This window comes from Leuciscus leuciscus (assembly GCF_965113295.1).
Source record: "Leuciscus leuciscus genome assembly, chromosome: 5".
Classification (NCBI taxonomy): domain Eukaryota; kingdom Metazoa; phylum Chordata; class Actinopteri; order Cypriniformes; family Leuciscidae; genus Leuciscus; species Leuciscus leuciscus.
In genome coordinates, this window is record NC_138729.1 from 25904414 (window position 1) to 25923692 (window position 19279).

The following is a 19279-nucleotide window of genomic DNA, read 5'->3' on the forward strand; positions in this document are numbered from 1 at the left end:
TACTAATGTACTGTACTAAACTGTATTAAAATTTTGTTTATTTCCGCCAAATAAATGACTATGTGTTCCTTTTTGTCACTACCAAAACAATGATGACATGTTTCGGTCATGACTGTTTCGGTAGTGACAATTTTAGATACTTTTGAGCATAGCTCAAAGATGCTAATAAGCAGTTAACTAGCACAGTTCTGAACGTTGTACACACATAAAAACAAAATTTTATGGAATAACATCCAAAAAAGTTAGCTTAATTGCAAAAAAAAAAAAAAAAAAGGGGAAAAAAAGGTGTTTGGTAGTGATGTTCCTTAAAGTAACACACAGATTTTCTGACTTTTTAACACATTTCCCTCAAAATGATGGTACCTATCTACAACGAAAGAGAGGCTATAAGAGACTATTTCCTGATCAAAAAGGTAGGGGTGTGGTTAAAATCAGTCTCAGTCAATGTACTAAAACACACACTGTTTCGGTGACATTAACATGCGGGAAACATTTTTTTCATGATTTAAAAATTAAATTTTTTTTTTTTTTTTACTTGACTTTTTAGAAGAAATAAAAAATATATTTTTTAAAACAACAATGGAAAAAAAATAAAAAAAAACATTTCAATATCATTTTCACAAGTTGAAATTTAGGGGTTAGGGTTCGGGACAGCCACCTACCAATTTATATCAATTTATATTTATATCAATTGTGGGATTCAATAGATAATGAAAGGATCTTATAAACATCTAAAATTTGAATACTTAAATGCTTTTTAAATGTGTTTTTTGGTTGTGGGACAGCAGTTTGCTCCAATTCTGTAGAATGGCCCATTTTTCGTTTCGTTTGCTTCCTATCACTTTCGAATCAAAATCATAGATGTTTTGTTTAATGCCATTTACGTGCTCGGAATTATCGTAAATACTACGTTAGTTTGCGTCCTCTCAAGTCAAAATTTGTAATCACGACTTCAGAAGTGGGAAGTAGGAAACTTCCGATTGCACGTGAAGGCAGAATAACAAATTGTAGTCAACGACCTTGAAACTGGATTTAAGAAAAACTACACTTCCCATCTATCGCAAGACCCAACGCGCATGAGCGGTAAGCGCCATATCCTGGTACGACCTTCTCATATAAAAAGGCAGGGTTACGAGTCAGAGTTCGTTAGAGAATAGGAAACCAATGATTCCCATATGTCCAGTAGTCTCCTTCACCTATGGTGAGTAAAATTGGTTTTTTAAAAGCACATTGAGATATCAGTGCGCGTTTCAAAAAGGGAGAGGATGTGTTTGGGATCATGTTACGGTTGTGCGGAGATCCTCGGCTTTCTGTCGTCGTAGTTTCCTGCGTGTTTTCTTCCTCCGCATGATACGGCTCTTCATCATGGTTGCCATTTCACACAGTCGCTTATCCTCCATGAATCTGTCTCTTTTTCAGTGCCCAGCCGGCTTGGTGAAGATGCCAAAATGGCCACCGGCAACTACTTTGGATTTACCCACGGTGCGGCGGCCCAGTATAGGTAAGGGCCACGATGTTTAATGGGGATTGCGCTGATGGTGGTGATGGTACAGTAATGGTGGGATTTGTCCCCGCTGCCTTTGTTGCTGGATTTGGAGGTGGGGGTAGGGGAGGGAGGCGATTGACTAGCTATGCTTTATACCTCGAGATAAACGGCTGGAGAGAAAATAATGCATTCTCACACGCATTTTACATACCCATGTTTATATATAGTGTGATATTTGTCTTTTATTTTTATAGGGAGAGGCGTTTAACTTTATTCTGGGGAGCATTATAGGGAAAAATGTAATTACTGGACAAACTACAAATAAGAGGTTATAATACCGCTAGCAGCTATATAATTTAAAGCTATTTTTTTTATATTAACATAGGTGTTGTGACCAGCAGGTGCACAATTTAAACCGGTGATCATAGTTTAAAATAAACCGGTGTTATAATATCTGTACATTTCAGTTATAAATGTAAAATTTTTGGTTTGAAACTTTTGGCCGAGGTTCAGTAAATAACGTTACTTGTTTACGTTAATCCCTTCAGACTGGTTTGCCCCATGAACAGACACGACTCCTATCTCTGAGTTTATCTGCAACACGCGACGTTTTTTGGATATTAACACCGTTGTGAACTCATTCTGATATTCACTTGTTTGGATACTCTGAGTTTAGTCCGAGCAGCCAAAATGAAGTAGACTGCAGCTGTCAGTCATCTCTCCTCCAGCTCTGCACTAGAGCAGCTCTGCGCATGCGCGTCCAGCTCAACGCTTTTCTTTACACATAAGTGTTTAAGACGGAAGCGCAAAAGGCAATTTTACGTGGTCGCGCCACGCTATTACAAAAACTGATTTGACACTTTATTGTCGTTAAACTAAAATTTAAAATCTAGCCGAATAAATTATAAATGTTGTGTGTGCTTTGGAAGGGCGATGTCTTGCGCCTCAAGGACCCTTTGAATGTCATTCCTGTCCTGATCCACTTTTTAAAGGGTTTAGTAGGCCTAGGTTGAGTTTTTTTTTTTCATTTTTCAGTTACTTGTTTTTTATTATTCTAAGAGTAGCCTAGTTATTCTATTCCTGTTTAGGTGTTTTGTCACTGCTCCATGTGTTGATTATTTCTCATAAGCTGGATCATATTTCTGACCAGTTTTCCAAGGCCTTAGTGTTTGCTATTACATTGAGCTTGATGGCTTGACATTTTGGAAATATTTGCAGTTTAAACATGGGTGGATAGTGGGTAGACAAGTTGATTAATTTAGTTCTTCTAGATGCCTAGATTTTAGATGCCTATGGTGTGTTATAGCTCGAGATGTGTGTTTTCAGCTTTTAGACCGATTGACGATTAGAGCAAGAGAGAATTAGTATTCGGATTACATTTTTGTCTGCCTTTTTTATCAAGAAAATGCTGCACTAAATCATTTAATCCACTGATTTGATCTTCTACATGTATCTTCTGTCAAGCCAATGGATTTGGTGCATTAAGTCCAGCTATCAGAAAAGGCTATTATGAATTATCTCCAAGAGAATGGCCCGGTTTCACAGACAGGGCTTAGGCCAAGTCAGTATTAGGCCTTAGTTCAATTAGGGCATTTAAGTAGCTTTTATAAACGTGTCTTAGAAAAAAAACATTACTGATGTGCATCTTGAGAAAAACAATGGCACTGACATATTTTACGATAAGACCGCTCAAATAATGCTTTTTACTCTAGGACTAGACTTAAGCCTTCTCTGTGAAACTGGGGGAAAATGTTATGGAGCAAGTTGAATGCTAACGGGAACATCTCAAAATATCATATCTACAGAATTCTAAAGCTTTTCTTGTCATTTAAATAGTTTATTATTATTATTATTATTTTATACATATGCATGTATAATTAATCCTTGCATTTTAGATCTCATGTCAACTTCCCAAATGTATTTTGTCAGCTACCGTTATGTCTTATAGATATTAATTGCAGTTGTTGATTTTATATGAAATTATTGCACATGCTTTAGTTCAGCACAGACATTGGTAAGTTGGCAGACTATAAGCTGTCAGTGTTGTCATCCAAGACTCTGGTCCTCTCCTCTGCAGTCAGCAGCCGGCCGCTGGGGTAGCATACACCCATCCCACTACCGTGGCCAGCTATACTGTGCATCAAGCACCGGTGGCGGCGCACACTGTAGCGGCAGCATACGCCCCTACAGCCGCCACGGTTGCTGTTGCTAGGCCTGCACCAGTCGCTGTAGCAGCTGCGGCTACTGCTGCTGCTTATGCAGGATACCAGCCAGCCCACGCTGCCACGGATTACGGGTATGCACAGAGACAGCAGGAGGTACCCCCACCGCCACCTCCGGTCACCTCACAAAACTACCAGGTAAAAGAAAGGAGCAAATTTGCTTTTTACTTTTAGTTCTACTTTAGTACATTACTGTTCAAAAGTTTGTCAGCAAGATTAAAAATAAAATCTATTATTGGTTTTATCCTGAAAGGATGCATTAAATTGTAAATGTCTTTACTGTCAATTTTGATCAATGTTACAAAAGATTTCCATTTTGAAAATTAGCTCTTTTGAACATTCTATTCATCAAAGAATCTTGAAAGTATCACTGTTTTCAAAAAAATAAGCAGCACAACTGTTGACACTGAAGACTTGATTTATGACTGCTGAAAATCCAGCTGTGTCATAATGGGAATAAATACAATTTAAAATATAATTAAAATAGAAAGTTTATTTAAAATTGAAATGGGTTTACTGTATTTGATCAAATAAATGTAGCCTTGTGGAGCATACATTTTAAAAACACTTGTCCATGTCCCTTTACTGTTGCAGGACTCCTATTCATATGTGCGTTCCACAGCTCCGGCTGTAGCATATGACAGTAAACAATACTACCAGCAACCTGTGGCTACACCGGCTGTGGCTGCTGCAGCAGCCCAGCCACAACAGACTGTGGCCGAATCCTACTATCAGACCGGTACGCTGGACACATCTTGGCATTTAAATGGAAAGAAATATTTTCATAGTTCTGTTTTTATCTTTGTAAATTCTCTCCTATCAGTTGATTTCCAAATGTGAAAGCCTTCGTGTTCCATAAAAGCTTTAACATTTAATTTATTTTATAATTATTTTTCCAATGCTATCTGAGGGCACAGAATGAAATCAATAATCTTCTTCAGGTCACCCTTTAAATGATCTGTATTGCAAAATATCCTTTACAACTTTGTTTTACTCCTCCCTCTAGCACCTAAAACTGGATACAGCCAAGGCGCCACTCCTTACACCCAGACCCAGCAAACGCGTCAGGTTACAACTATAAAGCCAGCCACCCCCAGCCCTGCCACCTCAACCTTCTCCATTTACCCAGTGTCCTCTGCCGTACAGCCGGCTGCAGCTGCCTCTGTAGTCCCATCATATTCTCAGAGTCCCACCTACAGCACCAATGCGGTCACATACTCTGGTAAGAATATCATGCTTCAATTCAAAGGCATTTGTGGGTTGTTGTTGATCTGATATTATGAAATGTACACTGAGCCCTGGAGACACCCAAGTTCTCATTTAGGATTGTCACCAACAACTATTTTGGTAATGGAGTAATTGGTTGATTATTTTGGCGAGTAATTGGAAAGTTTTTTTTAATTTTTTTAAAATTAAAAATAGACATAAGGTAGGGGTGTAACGATACACGTATTCATATTGCACCATTCAGTACGCATCACAAACTGAACGATACAGTGGCAGAGAGGTGCAAAACATATCGCAATAATGAAAACACAATAACAAATCCAAAAACAAAACTACAAATTATAAACACAATGAAAAGTCTAAAAACAAATTAACAAGTAGAATGATTCGTTGGACCATTTTTTTTTTTTTTTTTTTCTGCTGGTGCGGACCAGTATTTTGTTAGCAGTCGCGCTGACGTGACCACCCAACATCAAATGGCAAACATAATGAAAGCAGAATGAACCTGCGCTACCATTTGTGCTTCACGGACCGTTTATCAGTTTGGACCAATGTTAGTGCAAATTAAGCCGATCTTGATCAAGCGACACTGTTACTACACTGCGCTAAGTGATCCAGTAAAGGCATTTTAATTCGCCACAGAAATAACTTCGCCGTGAGATCTAGTGAGAAGCATTCAACTTTCTCCGTTATTAACCGTAGATCTCTATTAGATCAAACAGTGCTGGCATGGAAACCAGGAGAAATATTGTGCCATGAATGAACTAGTTGTCGGCTTTTAAGTCCACAGATCAGCAGCATTCACCATGGATTTAATGTAGTAACACTAACTGTAACCATGGAAGTTTGGCAGGAATAGTAAAATGCTTTCAAGTACGTCACCTCTTTTTCAATCACTCCAAAACTAAAATATTATATTTAAATGTAGTTTTATAAATGGTGTAATCTTTGAAGGATGAAATGTATAAATATAAATTAAAGTTTTTTTTTTATGCTTTTGAATTATTATTTCAACATTAACATTTGAGGGCAGCATTTTTATTCATAATATGGAGCCTTGCAAACTTAAAATAAAACTGCCCATTGTCATTTCTGTAAGTTAAGTCAATTTATTACCAAGGTATTTGTCAGTAATAGTCAAAATGGTGGAAAATGTGAATAACTGCGCTGCAGGTTGATTTCAGGTGTGCCCCTACATTTTCTGCTTGTCTGCCTAAATTTTCAAAAGTCTGGAGTCCTTTACTTGATAAAAGGCTACATCAGTGGGAATACTTCAAACATGTCAACTCATTTACACTGACATCACCCCAGTGTGTCAATAAGTGGAACTAGACGAAAACAAGGAGAAACGCGCACACACTACAAACTACAAACAATCCCTGCAGCATTTGGTGGACATTCTCATCTTTCTGAAAAAAGCTGTTTGTTTTATATGCTGCTAAGACACCCCAGAAGATGTTCAAGTATAGCTCCATCATTGTTCAAGTAAAAAAAGATCACACTTTATGATGTTAGTTTTAATAAATAAATTATTAATAATAATTTTAAAAAATGTGTATGTATATTAAATTATAATAAAGGACATTTCTTTCTTTTTGCTGTATTGAACCAAATTGTGAACCATTACACCCCTAACCTAAGGTAAACAATAGCCTTTAAAGTGCATATAACAATAAAACTATAATAATTGGTTCAAATAAAGTATCAAAAGCAAGTAAACATATGTTTTTATAGAACAACACTGCTAAAATGCATAAAGAACATCGGTTAAGGATATTGACGTATTATCCTGTTTTGGCGTAGGTTTATAAATGATTTGCATTACAAATCTGATGAGATGCCGCACGTTTTGTTCTCAGATGAATTTATATGCAATCCAGACTCGCAGCACGCAGAGATGACGTTTGAGACAATCTCCACATATGTAAATGACAACAGTAAAACCCAAAGCTCGTCAGACATTATATTTTGTACCAAATGTATGTTATACCAAACAAACCCAATACTATAGAGACTGAGTTTATGTGGGGCAGCATTTACTGTGAACTCTGAGACTCGTGTGACCTGCATGCATGTAATTTAATTTAGTCACAGCCTTTGTATGCACTTAAACATGCACTGAGGGTTCGACAGCCTAGGAGATCACAATATATCACTGTTATGCACTATTTTAATATATCGTGCAGCCTTGGAAAACAGTCTAATAATTAGATTCATGGATTCTCGTCCATAGAATGCGCCACTTCTGGTATTTTGGCAGATAATCAGCACAGGTAAATTGCAATCGAGGATTATTTTTAAACGAGTACTCAAATTAAATCGAGGAATCGTGACAGCCCTACTCATTTAAAGAGGTCCTATTATGCTTTTTCACTTTTTAAACTTCAGTTAGTGTGTAATGTTGCTGTTTGAGCTTTGTAACCTTGCAGATCTTTTTTTTATGCTCAGTCGAACACGCGCTAGGCAATGCCAATCACAACACACTGGGCCAGCTAACCAATCACAGCACATTTCATTTTTCGACGGCTTCATCGAAAATGATGCGTTCATCCAGACTGGAGATAGAGAGGAGCTATATGTAAAATGTGAAAATGTTATTTTTTTCAACAATCAAGCATGAAAACATTCTAGTACACCCCAAAAACAAAATCTAGACTTCGTAAAAGGGCATAATAGAACCCCTTTAAAGGATGGGCTCAGCCAAATGCTTGATTAAAATCCAACTGAATGAAGTAAAATGCCTTTCTAGTACACTCTAAAGTGTAAGTATAAGCATAAGTAATTTTTCATGCATCTTGCTCTCCAGTTATACTCTTAAATTTGATTCCAGCCTAATTGAGTAGCGTTCATTCACGAGGCTTCCCTCTCCACACCCTGTCCGTGTGTTTTAATACTGTATCTACCATAAACCCATGAACTTGGTATTGCTAGTGTCATGCGCTACCAGTTGAGCCACTGTATCTAGGTTTATAGATTTAAATTTCAAAATTACATTGCAATCCTATCAATCTCCAGTTGTGCTGTTGCCAATAATTGTTACTCTTTGTATATTCAGGAACGTCATACTCTGGCTATGAAGCTGCAGTGTATTCGGCTGCTTCCTCCTACTATCAACAGCAGCAGCAGCAGCAGAAACAGGCGGCCGTCGCTGCAGCAGCCACTGCCGCATGGACCGGCAGCACTTTTACAAAGAAAACTCCCTTCCAGAACAAAACACTCAAGCCGAAACAGCCCCCTAAACCACCACAGATACACTACTGTGATGTCTGCAAGATCAGTTGTGCTGGTCCACAGGTATTTTATTATAATTTATGAATTTATTGCTGTTTGAGCTTGTTTCATGTGTAAAATGTGTAAGTTGGTTTAAATTTTTTCCTTAATTCTTTGTTGTTCCATAAATTTATCGAACCATTTTCTAATTTAATTCATTTTCTTTAAGTTATCAAAGGCATAAACTGTCTTTTTCTAGTTTATTGCATTGGGGTTTGAAAATTACCATAAGTACTTGCAGGTGTGCTAAGTTAATTGTTTTTTTGTTTTTTTTGTCAAACTACACAGCAGAGGTGTACTTTAAAAAAGGAAACATGAAGGATAAATTGTGATTCCTTAACAGCTTCATTTATAATTCTTTCTTCAAGTTTTTAAATGAAATGCTCGTGGAGTGAACAGCTCTAGAGGTGAAGTTCATATGGTCATGTCCTCATATAGTGCACTGAAAACACAATGAGCATCTTTCATGTGATTAAGTCAAGTGTCCTTTGTAAATCTGCTTTGAAACAATCTGTATTGTATAAAGCGCTATATAAATAGTGTTTGTAGTAGGTGAAAACCACACCACTCATAACAAAAGGTCAGATACTTGCATGAATTGTGGCACCTACTGTATATGTCTTATCGCCTATTTTTCAGACCTATAAGGAGCATCTGGAGGGTCAGAAGCACAAAAAGAAAGAAGCCGCACTGAAAGTATCGCAGAGCAGCAGTAGCAGCAGTGGAGGCGGAAGCTCCGCCCGCGGCACACAGAATCAGCTACGCTGTGAGCTCTGTGATGTGTCCTGTACTGGGGCAGATGCCTACGCCGCACACATCAGAGGAGCCAAACACCAGAAGGTACATGACTCACTTTCTGATTTCAGCACATAATAATCTGCTTTAGCCTGTTTTTGGCAGCTCTGTTTTAGAACGTGTATAATTCTGGCTCTCCGTTGTAGAGAGGGTCTCTTAGGGAGTCTGTCAGTTACAATATACAACACAAAGTTTTTTGAAGGGGAATAATGATGCGTTAGTACAAGCATACTAGATTATGTGATGCCAAGTTGTAATGAGTAAAAATCTTCATAGCACTGGATTCTTTAAAAAAGTGGATGGGATTTTTATTAAATCCACCTAATATCTAATTGCATTGTTTCTATAGGTTGTGAAATTGCATACCAAGCTAGGAAAGCCAATACCATCCACAGAGCCCAGTGTTGTTTCCCAGTCCTCTACCTCCAGTACCGCAGCTCCCAATAAGACTACCAGCTCCAACATCAACAGCTCCACAAGCACATCATCCAACCTCTCTGCTTCCTCTGTTTCTGCCTCTTACTTAAAATCTGGCGGCATGGTCAACAACATGGCTTCAGCTGCACAGGGCAAGAGTCCAGTGACCAACAGTGTCTCGGTCAACAGCACCTCTGTCAAGAAGGTCAACACACCCAAGATCAACTTTGTTGGTATGTCTTGAACAAATGTTACTTGTTCTTTGACTGATCCTATGGTACTTTATTTATTTTTATTTAGTAATTTTTATTTATTTAATTACATTATTTTCTTTGCATGAACAAAACAGGTGGAAACAAATTACAGACCACTGCTGTTAAAAATGATGAATCCAAGATTGAGGCAGCTAAAACTGCACAGTCCGCTGTGTCTGCACCACCGGATGGAAAGAATGAAACGCTTGACCCTCTATCACCTCAGTCAGCACTTGCAGCCCTGCAGAGTGATGTTCAGCCCGTCGGACATGACTATGTAGAGGAGGTATCAGAAGGAAATTATTAAGGAAAAGTTCCTATGTGGAAATGAAAGTAATTAAGTCATGTAGCCAAGTGCAAACAAAGGTTGTGTTTTTGTTTTTTAGGTAAGGAATGATGAAGGAAAGGTTATCCGGTTCCACTGCAAACTGTGTGAATGCAGTTTTAATGACCCAAATGCCAAGGAAATGCATTTGAAAGGAAGGAGACATCGACTGCAGTATAAGGTTAGTGGGTGTTTTAGTGGGATTAGTTTGCAGTGATTCTTTTGATTAATGCAGAAAAATCTAAATGGTTGTGATATTTCAGTGTAGCTGATTTGTTTGTTTTTTACCATTGTAGAAAAAGGTGAACCCAGATCTCCAGGTGGAAGTGAAACCTAGCATCCGAGCCAGGAAGATCCAAGAGGAAAAGATGAGGAAGCAGATGCAAAAGGAAGAGTATTGGAGAAGACGTGAAGAAGAGGAGCGCTGGAGGATGGAGATGAGGTGTGACGCTTTTTCTTCCTCTATGTCAGTATCTACATTTGACAATTTTAAGAGGTCCTAAATATAGTGTTTGTCCTCAGACGCTATGAAGAGGACATGTATTGGCGGCGTATGGAGGAAGAGCACCACTGGGATGAAAGACGCAGAATGCCTGATGGCGGTTATCCACAGGGTCCACCTGGACCTCCTGGTCTTCTTGGAGTGAGGCCTGGGATGCCCATTCCTCAACCACAAGGACCAGTGGTAAGTCCTGAAAACTGCTATGGAGATAAAATGTGCTGGATTTGCCAAAACATGTGGCTTGTGTTTGAGGTACACAAGATATATTGTACCTACAAGGTGCAAGATATTTATATTTGTTTTTAAAGGAATTAAATTTGATGCCTCCTTGCTGAAAAGTTATCAAGTTTAGGGCTTCCCCCGACTAGTAGTCCTTAAATTAAGCCAATAGTTGATTAGTCGTTTATTTTATTAATTTAATTTTAATGGTATACCGGGGAAAGGGAGGTGGCAACAGAAAATGGTTTCAAAGAATATTATATGTGACATTGCTAACATTGTTCTACTTTAGAGAAATACTAAACCATTTTTAACTTTCTGCTCAGAATTCTAGAAAAGTATTCTTAATCTTATCAGTTTTATAAATGGTTTTGCTGCTCAATATTTGTGGAAAATAAGTAGTTTCTTGAGCACCAAATCAGCATTTTAGAATTGATTTCTGAAGGATCGTGTGACTGTAGTTGTGTAGTTGGCTGCAATTAAGGTCTACACAGATCTCCACAAATTTCTTTAAGGGACGGATAAATTAGAATTTTTTTGTTGCACAAACGGATGGTTGGTTGAAAACAATCCATATGGTCAAATGGCCCTTTCCTATAAAAAATTAGGAAGTTCTTGACTAAAATAAGTTGCATTAAACAGCTTATTTTTTTACTAGTATATCAGTTTTGAAGTGAATTTAGTTATTTTTTTTTTTTAAGAGAATCGTCAGATATTGTTAACATATATCTATTACTGAAATGTCAAACTTATTTGGTTTATAACATCGTGTTTTTGTTGCAGCCTCCACGTCGCCCTGATTCTTCGGATGATCGTTATGTGATGACCAAACATGCAGCTATTTACCCATCTGAGGATGAGCTCCAGGCCATCCAGAAGATTGTATCAATCACTGAGCGAGCACTTAAGCTCGTCTCTGACATCATTACTGACCAAGATACAACTGTAAAGGGCAACGAAGAGGACAAAGAGAAGAAAGAGCCTCCCAAAGACAGGTGGGAGAAGAGTGCTCTAATGTTTCTCAAAGCAGAGAGGAAAAAAAAGGCCAAAGCTATACATGACCTCTTGTGCATTGCAGGGTGCTGAAAGGAGTGATGCGAGTAGGTGTTCTTGCCAAGGGGCTGCTTCTGCGAGGAGACACGCATGTCAACCTGGTCCTCCTTTGTTCTGAGAAGCCAACCAAGAATCTGCTCACACGCATTGTGGAACATCTCCCTAAACAGCTCACGGTACTGGCTCAATGCAATGTAAACCGCAAAATATTAGATTTTTACCTGCAATATTTATTTCAAATGCTTTAAAAGGTTAGTTCACCCAAAAATGAAATGTGTCATTAATTACTCATCCTCATGGTGTTCCAAACCCGTAAGGCCTTTGTTCATCTTCGGAACACAAATTAAGATTATGAACTAACTAACCCTTAAGGATGTAGAGTAACCACTTGTTACTGTGGGTCAAGGTTTGCCCAATCTTAAATAGATGGTTGTGACTTTTTCAACACTGCTAACCCATGTGTTTCTCAGATCGTAACACCGGAGAAATATGAGGTAAAAGGCTCTGTTCAAGAGGCTGCCATTATCCTTACCTCCTGCACTGAGTCCAAGATGCAAGTGACCATCACCCTCACCTCACCCGTCATCCGAGAGGAGAACCCCCGGGATGGAGGTTGGAAAAGACGTTGCTCACATTAACCGACTACCTATCAGATTAATATTTTTATGCTGATTTTTGACAACCTAAAGAGCCCATCTGTTGGCACTGTGGAGATGGAAGTAGATGTTAATACTGGCACAATATGTTTGCACCTTTTGGACTTGGAGCATTTAATACAAAAAATACCTATATAAAAAAAAGAATAGGTTTGAAAGTAGTAAATATTAAACCTGGTATGTGCTTGAGCTTGGCCGTACATAAGTGACCTACAGTTTTCCTTTAAAAGTTAACCCATTGAGGTAAAGTGCCTCTTTCTCTTTATTTATACTTTATTTCATTTGAAGCCTGTAATGTTCATACTATAACAGGATTGAAGCCCGTTCAAGTGGCTTCAAGTTGCTTTAGAGCCGAGTTCAACACTGCCAGGTTTTACCCAACCATCTCCGATGCCGGCAGTGGTGCTCCGGGTCCTCTCTTTGTAACACCTTTTCCAGTGCTCTTGAAGCTCTACCCAAAACAAGCATGATAAGTGTTTGCATTGTGTAAGTCTAGTTAGTCCCGGGTAAGATTCATTTTTGTTTCCTGTGTTCAAGGGGATTGTGTCCTATGCAAAATCATTTTCTTTCTCAGGGGGTCATAGAGTTTGTTCAGGGGTAATATTCTGTGCGAACAAAACTTAATTCCTGATTTAGTTCCTGAATAGAAATGGAATGTGTACCATGTCCCCACAGGAAACAAATCTTATTTTCGTCTGGTGGTGAAAATGTTCACCATTCTAAGGTCCCCTGTTCCAAAATGAAAGTGCTCCCCTGAGAGAAGCAATCCAAATATAGAGCTTGATAAAAGGCAAAATTTGGCTTTCAAACAGGTGTTACTTTAATTCCTCCTTTAGATGGGAAAAAAAAGTATAATTTAAACAAAATGCCACATTTCCCCAAGTAGTAGATTTAACCACCAATAACCCGTTTGTCTTTTTATATCCTTACAACGAAGAGTATTAGTTGGTAAGAAGTCGCTGAAAGTCTTAAATGCAGGCTTTGTGGCCATGCCACCATTCCTGTTTGGCTCCTTAGGGGAGTATCAGTCAGCTTTTGGGAAGAAGGCTTTGATAGAGGAATCTTTGGTTGGACCTGGGGTTTTACAGCCTTCGGTATAAATTGAGAAATGGGGGTTCTCCAAACCCAATCATGACAGGTATGCATGCAGTGATGTCCTAATCCTCTTGCTGGGAGCTTCATATTTTCTTGCCAGCACGCATTGCTGCCTTCATGTATACAAAGCTTTTCAAGTCCAGCCCAAAGCCTCCTTGCATTTTCAGCAAATTGTCTCCCATCTGAGGCTACGTCTACCAGCTCCGGAAGGATTTTTGACCAAGGTCCCCCTCCTGAATACCTTCAAACACTTTGCCACACCTACCATTGCCATGTTACTGTAGTGGGTTGCTACAAATACTCATCAGCTGTTAACATTACACATCTCCCTTGATACCCCTGTTTTACATCATTATTTACACATCGGGTACCATTTGTAGCCCATTATCTTTCCAATGTTTCTGGATCAGTACAGTGACTTTGTTTTTCAATGGAATCCTCAAAGTATTTTTCATAACATTATACCTCAAACTTTACTTATGTAGACATTGGAATCCACAATTTGTTGTTGCCCATAGCAAAAGAGAAGAACTTTAGCCTCAACTGTTAAGTCAGCTGGTTAAAGATGGCAAGAGATGAGGGAATTGTACACTCCCCTAATACATTCAAATTGGACTTGTGGTTTAAAATTCCACACATGCAACACATCTGATACTAGAAAACTAGAGCAACCAATTTTGGGATTTTATTAGCATTAAAAACAAAACAAATGAATGTATTCTAAAGGTTTTTTTTCTACTATAAGGAATAAACAGGATGGTACGTAGTTGGCAAAATGGCACAATTTGAAGAGTTTTCCAAATTAATAATGTTTGTAAACCTATGTGATATGATGTAAAGTTACATAAGATGGATGTTTTAATGTGTGAATCTGCTATTAGTGGCAATTACGGATTGTATCAGTATGACGACTTCTAGGCTAGTTCACTATATTTTAGCATTTGAAACTCATGAATTGTCATATCCCCATCAATTTCAAATGGTGGATTGCAGAGCATTGATTTGACGAGCCATAACTGATATGATCTTTTAAGAGATTTATATTGCTAGTAATTATAGGTGTCATGCTCACTATATGCAAAGTACCAAAAAAAAAAAATCATGAGTGCATTTCCTATTCTAATTATAAAATCCTACATCGCAATGCCACATTCTCTAGTGTTTTCCCACCCGCTTCTATCCCTGAAAAAGGCCTTTTAATTCAGGACTCATCTGTCCCTATCCTGTTTCTTTCAACACCACATCACAGACTAAATAGAGGTGCACCCAATGGCAAGTGTAGCTGATCCATAATGATGTTGTTAAAGATCTGAAAGATTCTGCATATGGGGTGAAATGTGAAATACACATACATGTTTTTACATTTTGAAAGATATATGATCAGGAACAGACTGGTATGTGTGGCAATGTGTTCTTGGCAGTCTCTCTGACCTGGTCAAACACCCATTCCTCACCACCATTTGACAATTCGATCCATTTTTAGATGTAACCTCGAGTATGGTGAAAGACCCAGCGGACGTCTTGGACAGGCAAAAATGCCTTGACGCTCTGGCTGCCCTACGCCACGCTAAGTGGTTCCAGGTTCGGAACATCATTTTACTTTCTTCTTGTAGCCTTATGAGATGTATTTCTTTTTATTTGTTCATTTAAGTTGTTTAGTCTTTTGTTTTTAAATTTTAAACCTCAAAGTTGATTTTTTTGGGAGGAAAAAGTGATACAAGGATGCAGTATAAAATTTGGTGATTGATACTATATCTTTTCCATTTTTGTTTTTGTATATATGAGCTGATTTGATCCTAACAAATTAAGCATCCTTGCATACATGTCATTTATTCATAAGTCTTATATTAAGTACTTAGCATGTAAAATGATTCCATAAGGCTGCAGAATACCTTTGCATAAAGTGTCATCGATAAGAGCTTTCATGTTGAGCATTTGTTTTGTTTTTTGTTTTTTTGTGATTTTTATTGATTTTTTCTTTTCTTTATTTTTAATGATTTTTTTTTCTTCTTGGGAATAGGGATTGAGAGGAAAGGAATATCTGATTAGTTTACTGTGTTGTTGCCATCTCCGCAAATACACAGGCAAAGTAAAGCAGATTTCCTTGACTGCTTCAGTTCCTATGCAACTACTCTTGCAAACTGATCTTTTGTAAAATGAAAGTATATGTTTGTGAAGTATTTGACAATTGAGGTCAAGGTTTACAAGATTACCAAGGAGTCATTCCAAGTGAATCTTGCAAACTTTGAACTCTCGTACTAATGGTGAGGTAAAATACTGCTGGGAATGGCGGCTTAAAAAAAGTCAATTGGTCCAGCTGTTTTTAAACCAGTTAAAAGCTTCCATTGTGAACAGTAGTGTTGCACCTCTCTCTGAAGTCTGCCATGTTGTATGTCTTTACTCCTGTGCTTAACTAATCTTGACTTCACTTCACTGCACTGAAGGCTAGGGCTAATGGGCTCCAGTCATGTGTCATTGTCATTCGAATACTGCGTGACCTGTGTCAGCGAGTACCCACCTGGTCTGCCTTTCCTAGCTGGGTGAGTAAAGACAGAAATACCTGGCCATTGACCATTTGCACATTTTTCTCCGTTCATACATAGTTACACAGTGTTGGGAATTAGACGCTTAAAAGTGTGGTCACATTTGTGAAATTTTGCAGGTAAAATGTCCTTTTTTCTATTGTCAATAGTGTAGTAAACAAGTTCCTTTCAAACCAAACAGGTCTGTGAATCCATGTGACAAACTTGAACCAGTTACGAAATCTGCAGGTGGTAATCTTTAACCCTCATGCAAAAAATCCTGATTGTGTGGATTCATATTATGAATTTTAATGACAAATGTGACCACACTTTAACATGACCGCAAGTGTTTTTAAAATGGTGTTGTTTTTCCAGTGATGGACACAGCATAGTACTGTTTCGCTGGCATTAACACAATGCATAGATCTGTTCCTGTCTACATTACTCACAATTTCATGCGTTACTGAAAAGCAAGCTTGGAAAGCTATCCCATGTAATATGATGCCTTTCCTACAACCACCATGTTGAGTTCTGAATATTTTAAGGGATTGTATCTCCCCAATTTCATTCCCTCCTTTATTCTGTCCTTGGTGTAGCTTTGTTACTTGTAATTTAGCATCCCTAAGACTGTTGCTATAGAGCCACAGTACTGCAGAGTTTTGCTTCATCCCTAATCAAACACACCTGAACAAGCTAATCGAGGTCTGAATGGTTTCTAGAATACTACAGGCAGGTGAACTTTTATCAGGGTTGGAGCAAAACTCTGCGCGACTGGCTCTCCAGGACTGACGTTCGCCACCCCTGCTATGTGTAAAAGCACAATGCTGCTTTTCAGTCCTACTTAATTTTATCATTCTTCTGTCTTTCTCTTATGAGTAAACTGCTGCTTAATGTGCCATTTTAAGAGCAAGTGTTTGATATTGTGGATTCTATTAAGTGACTGTTGACTTTTCCAAGGCTATGGAGTTGCTGGTGGAGAAGGCCATCAGCAGTGCCTCTGGACCAATGAGCCCTGGAGATGCTCTGCGACGAGTCTTTGAATGTATTTCCTCAGGCATTCTGCTGTCTGGTAAGAGGGCCCTCTGATAATATCTGTAGCTTTTATGTTGATGGTCAGAATTTGTTGTTTTATGTAATCAGTTTTTTTTCATTGCATAAAATTAAAATGTGGGATGCATTAATTTACTGACAGCTTAGTCATATTGTTGCATGAAAATTCAACTTGAGAATCTAGGTGCTTAATTTAACATGCTCTCTGGCTTGTATGCCTTTCCTTGTAATGCAGGTGCTCCAGGATTGATAGACCCCTGTGAGAAGAATCCAACAGATACACTGGCTAGCATGGAAGAGCAGCAGAGAGAGGACATAACGTCAAGCGCTCAGGTGGAGTACACAGTAACTGCTTTGAAGAATATTTTCATCATGCATTGACTCCATTTAGAAATATTTTTAAATGTATTTTCACAATTATTGTATAATGCATGCAGTTATGGTCTCGTATTAATTGAGAGGTACATAAAAATTAAATTCAGTTTGTGTATTGACCAGCCGCTTTCTCCACAGTTTGCCTTGAGGCTTCTGGCGTTCCGTCAGATTCACAAGGTTCTGGGTATGGACCCCCTGCCCCAGATGAACTCGCGCTTCAACGTACGAAATAACCGCAAAAGGCGTCGCGATAACAGTGATGGCACTGATGGATTTGAAGCAGAAGGAAAGAAGGACAAGAAGGACTACGAGGGGTTCTGAAGTGCACTACAGTACAACTAGCCCTGTTCACCCTGCACCCATTTCAAATTCTGTTTATTCCTGGTATACAAAATGCTATTTCTGTTGATCTCTGTGCATGCCGATTATATATTTTTAAGAACTAGTAAAGACCCGATTATGGCCACTTGGGGAAATGCCAGGCTTTATTTCCTTGACACAGACTCTAGCCCATCTCAGTTGTTTAGTCTGGTGTCTTGGTTTAAAGATTGGAGATGTGCACAATCTAGAGAAGTTGAGCCTAAGTTCATGCTCCTTTTAGCACATTGGATGTGATCTTTCCCCATATTTGGATCTCTTATGAGTTTCAGGCTAGGCATTTCTAGAAGTTTGAGCTGCGCACTTATGTCCATGTGGAACAGATTCTTTAAAGTCCATCTTATCCTTCCAGTTACACATGTAACATAACTTTGACAATGGCTTCCTTGGCATTGCAATAAATTGTTTAGGTGTTTTCGTAATTTATTTTGTTTAGAGACATTCCTCTTAAAAACGCAAGATCAAAGATAAGATGGTTGATTTATGCAACGGGTTCGTCCTGTTGTGATGAATGTGAAAACTTTGACTGGACGTGGATTTATACAAGCATGTATTTTCCATTGCTAGTGCATTCTGAAGGTTGGGTTGGCTTTTAACCATTTGTAAATTTGTCATTGGCTAACTAATGTCCTTAACCTCTCTAGGACCTCATTCCTTCTATATGCTTGCAAGTGATGTAAAGCTGCACTTGTCCCAAAGTTAGGCTGTAAGTTAGCTCTCACATTTCTCAAGACACCAACCGTTGAAATCAGACCTGGGCCAAATACCAGAAGTATCTACCAATTGTAAAATTTAAGGAATCTTGAGTTACAGGCCCATTTCAGATTAGTTATTCACACAAGGAAGTATTCAAACGGAGATCATTTGGAGTGTTTTAAGGTCGAAGACTTTTTTGTTTTTCCTATCGATCTTGTAATTGGCCCAGGTCTGCCTGTGTTTTGTGTTCATATTATTGTAAACCCTAAATGTATCTGTAAATGTGATCATATAACTGTATGATCTCTAATATATGATCATTTAAAAAGCCTGTATCTAATCTTGCAATAGATCTTCAAAACAAATGCCTGTATGGTTTTAAAGCACAGGAATGTTGTTTTTATGTTTTGTTTTTATGGATTTTGTTTTACTGGTTTATAGATGTGTAGTTGCTTGCTGTTCATTTTGATTTCTGGTTCGAGTTTGTTGACGGGAGGATCAAAAGTGAAATATCTGTGTTGTAACTGCAGATTGATGTAGACTTAACCTTTGATGCTTGTCATTCACTGTCAAGGTACTACTACAATGCTTATAATAAAGACATTTCTGAAATGATTATACATTCTATGAAATATAACTAAAATACATTTAGAGTCATATTCAACCAGAAGTTTTAGTTTGGTTTATCTTTATTGGTTTGGTTTTGTTTGCTTTATTTCAGAATGTTACTCACAGAT

The 19279-nt window shown here is 38.2% G+C and overlaps 1 protein-coding gene across 2 annotated transcripts; it reads left to right on the top strand.

Annotated features, from left to right (window-relative positions):
• Nucleotides 1-1071: 1071 nt before the first annotated feature.
• Nucleotides 1072-19158, top strand: zfr (zinc finger RNA binding protein). Of its 2 annotated transcripts, XM_082168746.1 has the most exons (20): nucleotides 1072-1201; nucleotides 1420-1501; nucleotides 3564-3846; nucleotides 4303-4447; nucleotides 4715-4930; nucleotides 7991-8229; nucleotides 8845-9045; nucleotides 9350-9650; nucleotides 9767-9957; nucleotides 10058-10177; nucleotides 10293-10438; nucleotides 10519-10681; nucleotides 11501-11712; nucleotides 11796-11946; nucleotides 12241-12382; nucleotides 15005-15102; nucleotides 15966-16061; nucleotides 17001-17112; nucleotides 17329-17426; nucleotides 17607-19158. In XM_082168746.1, exons 1-20 carry the CDS (start codon nucleotides 1165-1167, stop codon nucleotides 17787-17789), a joined length of 3216 nt encoding a protein of 1071 aa, XP_082024872.1. In that variant the 5' UTR covers nucleotides 1072-1164; the 3' UTR covers nucleotides 17790-19158. The 2 variants fall into 2 exon arrangements, 1 of the variants encoding a protein (XP_082024872.1); XR_014205876.1 differs by lacking the exons at nucleotides 15005-15102; nucleotides 17329-17426; nucleotides 17607-19158 and having other exon boundaries at nucleotides 17001-17019.
• Nucleotides 19159-19279: the final 121 nt, after the last annotated feature.

What these genes read in the sequence shown, in the direction of transcription:
- zfr (XM_082168746.1), top strand. Translation starts at nt 1,165, where the DNA reads ATGATTCCCATATGTCCAGTAGTCTCCTTCACCTATG. An exon ending in GGTGCGGCGGCCCAGTATAG is followed by an intron (nt 1,502 to 3,563) that starts GTAAGGGCCACG and finishes TCTCCTCTGCAG; the next exon opens with TCAGCAGCCGGCCGCTGGGG. An exon ending in GACATCGACTGCAGTATAAG is followed by an intron (nt 10,178 to 10,292) that starts GTTAGTGGGTGT and finishes TTACCATTGTAG; the next exon opens with AAAAAGGTGAACCCAGATCT.